At 44.3% G+C, this 14823-nt stretch overlaps 1 protein-coding gene across 1 annotated transcript in view; it reads right to left on the minus strand.

Annotated features, from left to right (window-relative positions):
- LOC147461046 (uncharacterized) overlaps positions 1 to 14823 on the minus strand; it is a 37650-nt gene that overhangs the window by 20811 nt on the left and 2016 nt on the right. The window contains exon 2 of the mRNA XM_086504631.1: positions 10965 to 11166. Coding sequence (XP_086360757.1) covers positions 10965 to 11166 — 202 coding nt within the window. The remainder of the gene's footprint in view (positions 1 to 10964; positions 11167 to 14823) is intronic.

The raw sequence follows: 14823 nt of genomic DNA on the forward strand, positions 1-14823 counted from the left end.
ACTTTCTTTGACGACATCATTGTTTTCTCCAAGAATGAGGCAAAACACAGAGATCATCTGCTTCAAGTCTTTTAGGCATTACGAGATCACACGTTAGTGATTAATGCAAAGAAAAGTGAATTTTTCCTACCAGAGATACACTTTTTGGGACACATTGTGTCAGCAGCAGGAGTGCAAATGGACCCGGCCAAGATAGAGACTATCCGTGATTGGCCCGATTTGAGGAATGTCCATGAAGTTAGAAGCTTCTTGGGATTGTGTTCGTACTACAGGCGGTTCATACGAAAGTTTGCAGAGGTTGCTTCCCCTTTGCATACCTTGACACAGAAAGGAGTACCTTTTTCGTGGGGACCCACAGAGGTGACTGCCTTTCGGACATTGAAAGAGAAATTGACTACGGGACCTATTTTGACTTTGCCGGACTTGCAAAAGTCATTTGAAGTATATTGTGATGCTTGTGGTCGTAGTCTGGGTACGGTCTCGATGTAAGAAGGCCATGTCATAGCTTACGAGAGCCGTTTGTTCTCTAGGCCGGAGATGACAGCACAGATCTATGGGAAAGAGCTTTTGGTGGTTATCCATGCTCTTACTCAGTGGCGGCATTACCTACTCGGAGCGGATTTTACTGTCTTTACAGACCATCAGAGTTGGCGCTACTTCTTGTCATAGAAGCAGCTTTCGGAAAAGCAGATGCGGTGGACGAACATCTTGTCATAGTTCCACTTCCAGATTGTCCATGTGCAGGGACAGAAGAATGTGGTGGCAGATGCTTTGTCTCGGAAACCGTTGGTTCTGGCTATTTCCGCGATACATCATAGGAGCTTCGAGGATATGGTCGATCAGTATGCCACAGATACAGATTTTGCAGATATTTTCACACGGATACGGGATGGGGAGACAGTAGCGGGATACTCCCTTCGCGAAGGCTACTTGATGAAAAAGACTGTTGTGCGTTACACAGCCGTTGAGGGAAAAGGTTATGAATGAATGCCACTGTCCACCTTTTACGGGTCACCGCGGCATTGCTACCACCATGAAAGGGGTAGAGAGATACTTCTTTGGGCCGAGACTCAAAAAGGATGTGGAAGAGTTTGTGCGCAATTGCTCAGTATGCCAGAAGGTCAAGTTTGACAGGCATAAGGCACAGGGATTGTTACAGCCTTTACCCATACCCACCCACCCCTGGGAAAGTATTGCAATGGATTTCATTTTTGATCTCCCGAAAATATAGAATGATCACGATGATTTTCCGATTACATGGCACGTCTGAGACGATTGTCTTCGACAGAGACCCCAGATTTATGAGTTTGTTTTGGAAGGCAATTTGGGAGAACATTGGCACGCGGTTGCAGTTCTCGTCATCGTTCCACTTGCAGACTGACGGGCAATTTGAGATTGCCAATTCAGTGATTTTAGATTTATTGAAGTCTTGTATCTCGGATCAGAAGACTCAATGGGAAAAGAACTTACCTTTGGTGGAATTTGCCTACAATAACACGATACACTCTTCGACGGGGAAGACGCCATGTGAGATTGTTGAAACTGCTGCGAAGGTTCCATCCTTCCTGAGCACGAAAGATTAGAAATTTGAAGCGGATGAATATTCGCGAGACTGGATACGGCTTTTGCCAAGATTCACGAGACTTTACAGAAGTCTCAAGAACGACAGAAAAAGGCAGCGGATCACCATCGTCGCGACTGGAAACTGAAGGAGGATGATTGGGTGCTTTTACTTTTGAGAAGGCACGCCTAAGAAAGAAAAAGGGAAAGGAGAGGCTTTTTCCAAAGCTTAGTATGTGATACTACGGACCTTTCCAGATTACTGAAAAGATAAATGATGTCTCCTTCCGATTGAAACTGCCAGATACTTGGAGGATTCATAATGCATTGCATGTGAGTCTCTTGAACCCTGTTAAGGGTGATGTGCCTGATGATGGGGAGCCTGATGAGCAAACCGAAGTGGAAGAAAACGAGGAGATCCTTGTTCCTAAACAGATTTTGGCACATAACGATACGAAGAAAGGTAAAGTCCGAAGGCGGTTCTTGGTTTAGTTCAAGAACTTTCTTGCATTTGATGCGAAGTGGATGGAGGAGGAGGACCTAGTAGATACTCCTCGAATTGTGAAACTTTACCTCGATGTTTTGGTTTAGCATAGTCTACTCCAAACGGAACCTAGAATTCAGCTTGGCCGGAGATCTGGTGCAGTGGGATGCACAAGAGGGGAGTCACTCCACTCCTTTGTCAACAGATGCCTCGATTTTGATACTAAAGTCACTGATGTCTCTTTGAGCTTCAAGGATACTGAGAGCTGACAGTATTCTGCTTGATGACTTTATGAAATGGAATTCCTGATTATGATACTGATTTGTTCTTGACTTCTTGTGAGTGCAGGAACTGATAGCCGAAATGACTGCAGCATTTTGGTCTGATTGATCTCGAATGGACATGATTGCAATAGGGGTTAGTCAATCGGACATCGATGAGGTCCCGATTGGACCTAGATGTGATTGCTAGCTACATTGCCGATAAATCATGGTCTAAGATCCGAATGAATGTTGAATGTCATGTGATGTCCTGTGATGTCTGGTGATGTCCTGTGATGTCGTGTGATGTGACTGTCGATTTTGTACATGTGCTAGATGTGTGTTCCTAGTACGTAGGTACTAACAGTTAGTGTCTGCTAAGACAGTTTATGGCTTTTGTCGGTTTTGCAGGCGTAATCGCGGTCGATTACAATGCTTTCAAGAGGGGGGTATGTCACAAGGTGATGATGTGGCGGACAGCAAAAACCCTAATTTCTGCCAGAAACCCTAAAATTCCTGCAAACCCTAATTTTTGCCAAAAACCCTAATTTCCGGAAATCGCGGAGGCGGATTATTATTATTAAAAAAAAAAAATGGAAAATGATGAGCGACGCAAATTTCGCTTGTTCTCTACTTAAATGAGAAAGAGAGAGAGAATGCTTTTGCTTTCATGTTTTGACTCTCTGTGAGAGAGAGAGAGCAATTGTTTTTTATTTGAAGCTTTTGGGGCTCTGCTTTTGAGCATCCCTTGTAACCTTTAAATTAGTGGTGAGGGCCTCACTTCTCAGAGCATCTGGACGCAGAGTCTGAGAGTGAAACCCTAACCGCTCTCTTGTACTTTGATGAATGATTAATATAAAAAGAAATACCGGAAGGGGCGCCAGTCTTTGGGGCCAATATCTCTAGGCACGAAACTCCGCCGGGCCAGTGCAAATCTATTGTGATCTGTGAATTGTTTTGAAGTGGTTATTTGGTGCTGTCGCGGTTGATTCTTGACTTGGAGTGTCCAAGTCTGTTACAGCCACCTGTTCTTGCACCTTAGGAACAGATTTTGGAGACTGCATGTTCTTCGTCAAGTGTACAAGTGTTTCCATTGACTCTACAGTATGAATCACTCTATGCTTGAGCCTTAACAGGCTTCTGAATATGATCCAGTGACCCAACTTGCTGAGACGGAAGAGGAGGTTGCAGAAAGGCTAAAAACCTCGGGTTCTGCATTACTTGTGTGAACATAGCCACAGCAGTAGCCAACTGGGTCCTGAATATATCATCATCAGTCTGTGGTGGTCTTGAAGACTCACCCACTTCATGTGTCTGTTGACCCTGTGAGGAGGAAACCTCTTCAGTCACATCATTTGGTCTGTCAGCCATAATTGCAATTCCCTGTCTTGTCTATGATGATTGATCCCCTCTGTCTGACCAAGGCTCACTTCTATGGGAAAAGTGATTCAATCCCGGAGATGGAACCAAGAAACAGGCATGTTGATCCAAAAAGGGCGGTAGACCTTAGACTTAAACCTTATTTGCTTTCACCCATTTAATTTGTCGCCCACTTTACCTGTACTTTCAAGACACAACAAAGGGGAAAGGGATACAGGTTGGCTAGATTGCACCTGTATGAGAAGACCGACACCAGACTGGCCCCTAAATTAGGCGCCCCTTTCGGTATTTCTTTATTCTTTAACAGAGGGAATAAAAGCTGTGGTTCCCTACAAGCTGCCCCACACAATCTTGGCTGAATTTCAATTGTTCTGGCCGGATTTCGGCAACATAACTGTATTAGGACCCTTCACAATCAGTATCCCCACGCATTGAATGACTTTCCCGACGCATACGGACACTTTGCAAAACCTGGCGAGAATCTGCAGCACGCTGAATTCTCTGTTTTCTGCCCCAAAAATGCGCCAGATCACCTGTACAGCGGTCCCCTCGCGTCCCCGAACCTTCTGGGGATATTAGGGTCCGTTTAGGGCCAAAACCCTAAACCTGCAAAAATACACAACAGGCTATAATTCACTGTTTGGGCTCTGTTTTGCGTGCCGGTCGCATCCGTAGCAAGTCCTCGAGCTCCCGCACCTGTAGGGCTACTTGCCCTTTGAATCGGACAAGATTTCGCACGTGAAACCTCTCCGAATCACTTGTACCTGCGGAGGATTAGCCGCTAGCTAATCCAGTACCTGTGCAAGAGGCTCTTGCCTCAGCAATCGCGCATAAACCCACACAACTGTACATTGGTCGATTGAAAAGCCCACTAGAGGGGCATAACATACTGCAATAGGGGAGAGAGAGGGCAGTGCGTAGCGTGCAGGGCATCACTCCTGGCACCGCACTGTACATAAGAGGGAAAGGAAGCACTCCATAGCTCTCAACCTGTGACAGGGAGCTCCAAAATGAGCCTCCCAGCTATAAATTCAGCACTACCTTCTCTTGCATGAGGAAAGTGCACAGAAATGTGCCACTTGGCACATTTACAGGCTATTTCCCGTTTTAGGGTTGCCGCCTAAAAATCTCCCGACCAGTTGCCCAATTGACTTCACGGCAGAGTAATAAAATGTTCCCCTTGTCATTCTGGAGGTAATGACGCGAACACATTTTCACGTCCCAAAATAGCAGTTCCCTAAATTTTAGGAGATGCTGCCATTATATCTTTCTAGGTCATCCGACCCTCTTTGTACACTGCAGCCACACCAAGAACTGAATGTAGCCTCTGTAGCAAAGGATTCCACTTTGGCTAGTCAATGACCCCACTTTGGCTAACCATAGTCCTTGTCCAACCTTAGTGCTCTCTTGCCCTCGGGCCTGGACTCCCTCTGAACAGTTCCACACTAGCTACGCAATGCAGGGCAATTAGATTTCCACAGGGGTGTTTCCAAAAAGTGAAAGTGAATAAATAATAAGAAAGAAATCAACAAAAAGGATAGATAGTAATCACACGCTTGTGACATCACGTGACATCCCCTCCTTTTCAAAGTGAGGTACTGGTACCGAACTGTATGGCGTCGAGGGAGATCGCCAATAACATCCGGAATCCTGGAAGGGACTCTTTGTCGACCCACTCTGTTGTGTGGGTCGTGCGGTACTTGAACTTCATAAAGGTCTGCAACGCTTGCTTCTTTGGGCCGCGCCCAGAGCGACACAAAGTCTTCTGTGGCTCCTTCGATGCTTCAACTTCGTCGAGAGTCGTGCGTCCTTCTTCTTCAAGAATCTCCATGGCTGAAAATTCCTGAAACCACTTCCAACACAAAACCATGAACATACCTATTCCATGTAAATTGAGTGGAAAAAATCTTGTCTTCCTCAAAGACTGTGCATGCAATGTAGATGAACAAAGAGACGGAGTGACAACCAGTTCATCAAATACATGCAAACAATGCGATCGAATCTTTCTCGTATGATCTAGAGCAATCAACTGTGGCAATTCACAACGGAAATGCCCATGCTTGGTGCTCATACTATCATGTGCTCTTTCGGGTACTGTGTCGTGCCAACGAAGAGACATGGAATGTGACTTCCTTACATACATACTTTTCATGAAAAATCCACATACATTCGTGCTCATCAATGAGAGAAACGTGTTCAACATACAATATGTCATGCGTAGGAAAAGGGATCACATAATGACGCTGACTAAAATACAGGAAACGATCACAAATGAAATGTGTGCGTACTAATCATACGAACACAGAATACTTCCTGTGAGGGTTCTTTGGACCTAGGCTCGAGAGCCAAGATCGCTTCTTCCTGTGTCACAAAACGGGAGCGTACACGAGCACTTAGAAAATCTGAAAATTATAATTCTTTGAAAACATGAGAGAAGGGAGAAGATCGACACAGTATTGGGGACCAGAAGATGGGCTGGTCCCCCCCCCCCCCCGTTAAGAGTATTCTTTTATTCACGGAGAATTCTTATACAAGCACGAGAACCCGAGGAAACCCTCCGTTCTATAGTCTTAGACCCGAAGGTCGTGCTTTCCCGTAAAGGGCTTGGGCACAGGGCCGTTCCTTCCCGTGAGGGACTTAGGCGTGAAGCCGTACTTCTCGTGAAGGGCCTTCCCGTGAGACGGGAGATTCCTGCAAAACAAACCACACAAAGCAGCAATTCTCAATGCGTATCAACACCTTATACCTGTCGCTCCTTGCTCGGAGAATCAACCTCCGTACTCAGTCGTCACGCGAGCACTTGCAAATTCCGTCGCTAGTCTCTGCTCCAGAATCCCAGCGCTTGCACTTCCTGTTGCTTCCGGCTCCTCCAAACTGAAACACTGGCTACCCTTTTATAGGGTCTGACACCCGGTAGGAATAGGGGTCCAAAAGCAGAGCTTGGCGCTCCTAGAGAGAGGAGAGAGAAAATCACGTTTTCTAGAGAGAGGAGAGAGAGATCGCAATTCAGCCCCCCGGCGTAGGTTTTAGCGCTGGCTTTTTTTTTTTAGGACCTTGCTTGCTTTATTTTATTAATAAAAGCCTGGTCACTTAAAAGTGACCGACCACTTTAATAGAATAAAGTGTGAACCTGTTCAAACTTTAAAAACTCACTCAATTAGTGAAAACAATGCTACACGGACACATTCCAGGCGTCCCCGGGTGCAGGTTACGACACAGATGCAATGCAGACACAGACTCCTCGCGGGAAAACATCTATCCTCCCGCGACTGTTCCTGCTTTTCGTAAAAAGCTTCATTGAACCCATCTTTATTCTTGTGCTTGCGTTCTTACGCGTATTTTCTTACTCAGTTCGGATTTCCTCCTTAGCCTATGGGATGCCCCCTTACTGATGCACCCGTCACCCATCATGTGACGCATCAGAGGCACTCGTAACCCGGCCCTTTCCACCGAACTTATGGAAACTCCTTCACGATGTTTATCGTCACCCATCAAATGACACATCAGAGTTGTCCGTTCCTGATGGCAAACTGCAGTTCCTGTAGCTACAATCTTTTTAAGAGTTCTTAGTGCACATAATAAAATATCCTAAAAAAGAGATTTAATCATTAAAAATAAGAAAATAGTCCAATTAGCAACATCCTGAATGATCGAATCGTCCTGTGGGGGTTCTTTGGACCTCGACTCGAGAGCCAAGATCGGTTCTTCGTGATTGATCGAATCTACAACGAGGTTAGCTTCGCTAGAAAAAGCATCAACTAACACATCATCCTTGTGAACAATCACATCTTCTTCATGCAACTCGTCATGCTTGTGAGAAATCACATCTTGATCATGCAAATCATCATGCTTGTGAGAAATCACATCTTGATTATGCAAATCATCATGCTTGTCATTGGCATCCAAATCATCATGCTTGTCATTCAAATCATCATGCTTATCATCATGCAAATCATTGTCAATCAAATCACCATCATGCTTCTCACAATCATGCAAATCCTGTGTGTCATGCTTCGGAGAAGAAGAGACTGAGAGAGTCTCCTTTTCCTGATTCTCTTGCATCTATGCCTGAACTTGAGAAAAGAGTCGCAAGAACTCTTGCATTCTTGCTTTGTTCTCGCGATCAAATCTTGCTTCTCTTTCTTTGTTCTCGCGATCAAATTTTGCTTCTCTTGCTTTGGCTTCCAAACGTGCTTGCTCGCTCTCACGCGCTATGGCTTCCATTCTTTCTTGGTATTTGCGCTCTATGGCTACTATTCTTTCTTTGCTTTCTAACTTCCTGTCCATCATCCTCTTGTCGAAAGTTTCCATAGGAGTTAGTGCAATCCTTGTCGTAGATGGGGAAGGGTCAGAAAAACCTCCTGGTGGGGAAAATTCTTCTTCACCTCTCTCATGCTCATCACCTCCAAGCGAAGTATCCATTCCGCTTCGAGTGATGACCATTCTGAAGTCGTGGGTTCTTGTGAATTCTTGGGTTCTTAAGTTCACGAGGAACTTGGGTTCTTGGGGGTCTTGGGTTCTTAAGTTCACGAGGAACTTGGGTTCTTGCGGGTCTTGGTTCTTGAGGTTCTTGAGGGTCTTGGTTCTTGAGGTTCTTTCGCTTGCAAACCGTGTTTGAGAAGGATCTTCTCTTTACCCGAGTTCTACTCCTTTCCGTGGACGCACCCCTTGGCGGCCTTGCGCTCACACCAAGGTTGCTTTTTTCCCACCTCACGTCGATTGGCAGGCCGCTAAGTGCACGGTCCGCTCTCAATGAGTGAAAAGAGACAAGGGGAGGCTGGACAAGCCCTTCTTTCTTGGGATTCATGTCACTCTTCCACAAAACACGATTAGGAATCGACACGCCCAAGCGAACTTGGGTTCGTGCGACCTCAACAAGCAGAAAAATTCTTGTGGTTCTTTCCTTGAGTGATACAGAACACTGCCAAAGCTCTGATACCAATGTAAGGTGCAGCGGAATTAATGTTTGCGCTTTGCTCAAGATGAGTGCTCCGAACTGTGCTCAAGGTTCTTTTAGTTCTTATGGAAGGGAGAGCCTTCCGTTCTTAATGGAAAGTGCTATGATCACAAACAAAGTGAATGGACGTTGTGCGTGCAAGTGTATGAGACTGAGAGATAGAGAGAAGAGAGATACAACACCAAAGACGTAAAACCCTCCTCCGAAGGTCCCACTCTCGTCGGCGAGAGTGGTCTACTTTTGATTGCACAAAGTGGTACAATGCGGATGCAATGGACTGATGCAACTTGGAACTAAGACGGTGATGACGACGACAGCTTTAGGGCTGAAATCTGTGATCTTCTATCTGCTAAATTTCGGGGCTGTTTCGGTGGCTGAAAATGACTGTTTTGGCTGTGTTTTTATGGCTGAAAATGGGGGTCTTCTGCAATGCTTCAAGGGATGAATCTGCTACTGTGGAGGATGCTGAAAACGCTGCTGCAAGTGCTCCATTTATGGCTGAAAATGAAAACGCTGCTGCAAGTGAAAAACGCTAGCAAAAACGCTAGGATGTCTGGGAAGTTCCGGCGATGGCAAACTGGAAAACGCTAGGGGATCTGGTACTGCTGCTAGCGATCTGCAAACACCAGGGCTTGGAGGACTGTTGGCGATGATGCAAGCTGAAAACCCCAAGGGCTAGAGGGAGATGGTGATGGAGACCAAATACGCTAGGGGTACTGCTGGGGTTCTGCTGAGAAGGTGCCTGTTGAGCATGTGCTCCTGCTACCTCTTCTGCCAGAAAGTGCTAAGTTGGGTTTGCTTATATATTAACTTAACAAAATTGCCCTACCTACTTTTGTTGGAAAGTCACTTAAAAATAATAAGTGAAAAATACTAAAAATAGGGAAAATAGGCTAAATGCACTGGAAAATTCCCCTGACTGAATCTGATATATTCTGGTGGGAATACCGATGATCATGCTGTGTACAACCAGAGGATATGCATCTATGCTAAGTGACTGGGCATGTACGGTCTATGAACAGACTCACAAAAGTGCCAAATCACTGCTAATCTAGACTGACTGGACTGACTGAACCCTAATCATGGTGTAGCTTGTCCACGGACACATAGGGTTGGATGTGTCACGTGACAAAGGCTGCCCATCTTTTTCCTAAACTCCTACTTGTGCAGATTCCCTCCTTCCCACGCTCATTTCCTCGCAGTGTGGCTGAACTACTTTCACACCACTATTAGTGATCTCCCTCCCTGTTTACCATGGTCTCAAACACTTGGCCTTCATCCCCGCCTTGTATTGATCTCTATCTTGAGTACTAATCTCTCCACAAGGCTCTTAAGTTCTAACAATGTACACTTAGGCAACCATACTGAAACAGAATAAGGAGTTATACACCACTGGTTATTATGCCAATGACATGAACCTACCTTCGTGACCTATAAAGAAACCTCTTTCTTCACAATAAAACAAAAAGTGCCCCTTTTTCCTATTTAATCGAGAAGAACTAGGAGAACATACCATTCAAAGATAATCAATGATTTATCAAAAAATTTATTTAAAAAAGGCTTGTCAAACAACCTGCACAGGCCTCACTCGTAACAAAGTGGAGACTCCCAAACCATCATAGCAGGTCATAATAATCTCATCTCACAAGTAAAGTCACGCAAGGGAATTTAAAAGCATGATGCTCAAGTCCTGCTGACATCCACATTAAAAGTCCCATGGTTTCTTGTGAGCGAAGCTTTATATTCTATATCCTTTCCACACTCTTTTAAAAGTAGTTCCTAACTCTCATAACTCTCCACAATGCCCATCATGCGAGAAGCTTTGAAAGGCCATTAAGGAAGCAAGTTGCACATGATGTCAAAGTGTTTATTCCTTCTCGGACTGTACAAAGCTTTAGTGAAGCAGACATAACCGCATCATATTACACTCGATGCAAGCATGCTGAAGATTAATACCAAAGCAGCTTTAATTTTTTTTTACAACCAAATGCACTACAAACTTAGCATTGAGTGAAATGCCAAGAAAAGCCAGAGCAGCTTCATTTTTTTCCCACCAAATGCAAAATTGAATGCACTATAAACTTAACATTGACAGAAAACCCAAGAAAAAAGCCAAAGCAGCTATATATTTTTGACCATCAAATGCAAAATTGAATGCACCGCCAAAAAAAAAAAAAAACAGAAAACCCAAAAAGAGCAGTTCATACCACAGGCATAGTACAATGCAATCTGAAAATGCCAATTTGTGAGCGCCGTGAAGCAGGAAATCAAAAACAACAACTGGTGGACACGAAAAGGAGTGCCAAAAGAGATGTATACAAACCAGCAGCTGCAGAAAATGGTGAGTGCCAATCGCTTAGAGAACTTCTTTTAAGAAATGTGAGAGGGGATGTAGCGGATTTGCGGCTTGAATTGCGAGATCCACGAGAGCTCTGGGGCCTCTGCCTCCTCGTCTGACAAAGGAAGAATCCAAATGGGCACCCTCTTCTGTGCCAGAATCTCGCCCTCTGCCTTGCTTTCCCCCTCTACTCTGCTTCGGAGCCCCGCCACCACGACCCTTCTTGCTGCGAGACATTTTCTGCAGACCTGCTTCACTGCTTTCCTTCCTAATTATGTTTTCTTCCTTTTGAATTTATCAGCATTTGAGATGAGAAATGGCATTAGGAATTTTACCGTCTAGGTCGGTCACTTATCATTGAGTGTCAATTAGGGTAAAACCCTGGTCCAAGAACACTGAGAACAAGGTGAGAATTGATTTCTCACCAAGGCCTACCAATTGTGACCAGAGATTAGGAGCGATATGGAGCTTTTTAGTAAGCTAAAGATACGTAAATGAATGCACAAAATGACTATATTATTATTGTTGTTAATAAAAGTCACAGGCCTATGTACGTGGGTCTGAATGCTTTTGCAACACATCTCTCTCTCTCTCTCTCTCTCTCTCTCTCTCTCTCTCTCTCTCTCTCTCTCTCTCTCTCTCTTTCAGAGTAGACACGGGGCAGCCGCAAGAGCCACTCCCACAGCAGAGCTCCCCCTCGTCTCACACCAGAGGCACACTGATTGACTGAGCGATTGAATTGGGAAAATCCAGGCGCCTGCGACTGCGAAGAACTACACAGCATCGACGGAGGCTACGACAGAAAATTCGAAGCACGCCAGCCAGGCATGCACGACGCCCGGTCAGACTACTAACCATGGAGGAAATTGATGAGATTCGCCAACGACCGATGATAGATCTCTTGTGATTCAGCTATCCCAACTAGCCGCCCATTTTTTGCTTAGTTTGTTGCTTGGCTCACATCGACCAACTTAGGACCCCATAGTATATATCTTTGTTTTGTACTGTTGGTATGTTATTTTGTTACTCTGACTTTGTATCAGATCCACCACTTTGTAACTTTCGGGTCTCATAGGTCATTATGGCCTTTTGAAGATGTTAATATAACATTTCATTTCTCTCTCTCTCTCTTTTGTGTGTGCTGCAATGCATCTCCAGAGTCATGTATCACCGCTAATTGAGAGAATTCATGATGTTGCTTAGGCTTGTGACCCTGTTGGAAATTGGGTGAAAGAAATCACTGCAGTCTCATCCTCTTTATCCCATATAGTTGTAATCACATGCACGAGTACTTTAGTTAAATCTTCCTCAAAAGTCATGTTAGTCTTTTTCTGTCTAATTATGAGCAGATTGTGCTATTGTATTTGATCCATGTGTGCTAGGTAAGAAGATATTTAGCGATACATGTAGATTGCAACCAAAGTGTAGGATGCATGCTTAGAATATCGACCTTACAGAATCTCGAGAGCCATGTAAGATGTGCTCTTCTTAACTAGGCAGTTACAGGTGCATCACAAGTAAGCATCGCCTAATATGCAAACATTTTGAGATAGGGATTTCTTTGTCGAAAGACTTCGGATTGTAATGCTATCACTTTGTGTCGTCTATGTCTACTTGCTCGTACCTAATTAAAAGCCCAATGGTCAAAAAGATTCTACCGTTTGGCTCAACCCGTAGCCATAGAAGAGAGACTGTGAGAAGAGAAGCGAATGAGGGCGAGAGAGAGAGAGAGAGAGAGAGGTAACCGCCTTCCAAAAGGGGAGGAAGGGCATGATGTCCACCCAGGGATCTACGGCAGGTAAACTACGACACACATCACGAGACGCGCACAACCCTTGGATCTAGTCAAAGGTAAACTGGGACATCCAAAAGTAAACTTGGACAAGGCATGTCTTGTCCGAGTGTGTGCTTCTGTCGCACGTGTCGGAGCTAGGGACTTGCCGAGCACTGTGTGCTATCCACGAAGGTTGCAAGCACACAACCAACCTAAACTAGCAAGCTCAAAGGGGCTATGGTGTGTCACTCACCGCTCTACGCTCGTCGTCGTGAAGGATCCTCGCCGCAAAGAAGAGGGAGCCATCGTCGCCGCCGCGCTCAACCGCCTCGTCGCCGCCAAAGCCGCCGCAATGCTCGATCACACACACACACACACTCTCCCTCAAGCGCGCGCACACACACACACATGCACACCTATGAGCACATAATGGAGATGGATATGGAGATGGAGCAAGAGCACTCTTTGTATTGCACACTAAGAGAGTGAGAGTTTTAGGTCACATTGGCCCTTTTATATGGGTTTGGCATGTTCACACATGGACGCCCACATTGATCTGACAAAGTCAGAATACTGCGAAATGAAATATGTGGTGTGTCTCTCATCGGCGATCACCCCAACACCTATTGGACCAACAAGTCCAGCCCATGACTCATAATCTATGTGATAAGAATGTGATAAGGTATTCATCATTGGTTAACATGCCCCCCTTCCTGATGTAGATTCTGTCCTCGGAAGCTAGTGAGGTGAAGCCCGTTTGTCGAGGTGGTAGAGCATTTAGGATAGAATGTTTGCAAACCATAGTTACTATGAGAGTATGCAAGTTCAACATATTGCAAGCTTTTCAAAAATTAAGAGTGAAAGCACAAGCAAGCAATCGCTAGATAGAGATAACATGAAATTATGAAAGTTACATTGCCAATTAGAAAGCATAAAGTAAGGATCATTTAGTGGACCCTCAAAAATTAATGAGCTAGAGTTTTGGCCCTATTAGTTTGTCTCGTAGTCAATAGCTACACTGAAGATTAATGCCAGATCTAAACCTACTTGTCGAGTTTGCAAAATCATGCATTAAGAGTGGTTGCCTAATTGATACTCTTTGGTTTTGGAAGACTAGTGTTCCGTGCAATGGACGGAAGTGAATGATGAATGTGGTGCAATGCAAGGTCAAGCAATGATTTTTATTTTAGCTTTTATGTCGATTTTTATGAGCTTATTTTTTATTTTTATTTTTTTAATGCCAGAATGCTTAGGGGCTTTTTGCTCTCTGCTTTTGGAACTTGTTAATAGGATTTATTAATTGAGAGAGCACCCTTCCAGGCATGGCACACGATCGTAATCGATCTCCTGAAATTTTATTCAAGCACATGCAATGAGTGATGAGTCTTGAAGATTTGTGTACTACACTTCATTAGCAATATGCTAGATCCATTTTTATTGTGGACTACTAGCCAACTTCTTCCTCTAAGCACCGCTAATGTCACTACCATTAATTAATAATTTCACGCACAAGATTAGCTGGTCAAGCATCTAACATTAACCTAAATTCATGCTATTTCTTTAAAGGAAAAACTAATAAAGCTAAACTCTAAAAGTTCCTGCAAGCTACTAAAGGATTCCAAATTTATACAATCTAACGGGCAAAGTAGCAAACATAATGTCACAATCTATAATCACGCCATACTAACAATATATACACATAAAACAAATGGCAGTAATCAAACTGGAAAGCAAGCATGGAAGAATTACACCTATTCCTGTACAAAGTATGCTCATGTCGTTGAAGAAGATGTCCTCGAGATATGTGGATGGAGATCCATATAAGGTATTGTGTGTTTCTCAAAGCTCCTACACAACCATATCAAGCAACACAGCACTATACCTCCAGGAGGCATGTCAGAGTGAAAAGACAGAAAAATCAAGAAAAACAAGCTGAAACAAAATCTAGACTCCTAATCTATCTATCTATCATATTTTTGGCCCTGAGGATTAAGGTAAGAGGATGTTGTAGAGGCCGGCCGGTAGTCCGAAAGCTAAACCTCTATCCGCATCATCCAAATAAATGAAATG

This window comes from Adiantum capillus-veneris, chromosome 3 (assembly GCF_014529385.1).
Source record: "Adiantum capillus-veneris isolate H3 chromosome 3, ASM1452938v2, whole genome shotgun sequence".
Taxonomy (NCBI): domain Eukaryota; kingdom Viridiplantae; phylum Streptophyta; class Polypodiopsida; order Polypodiales; family Pteridaceae; genus Adiantum; species Adiantum capillus-veneris.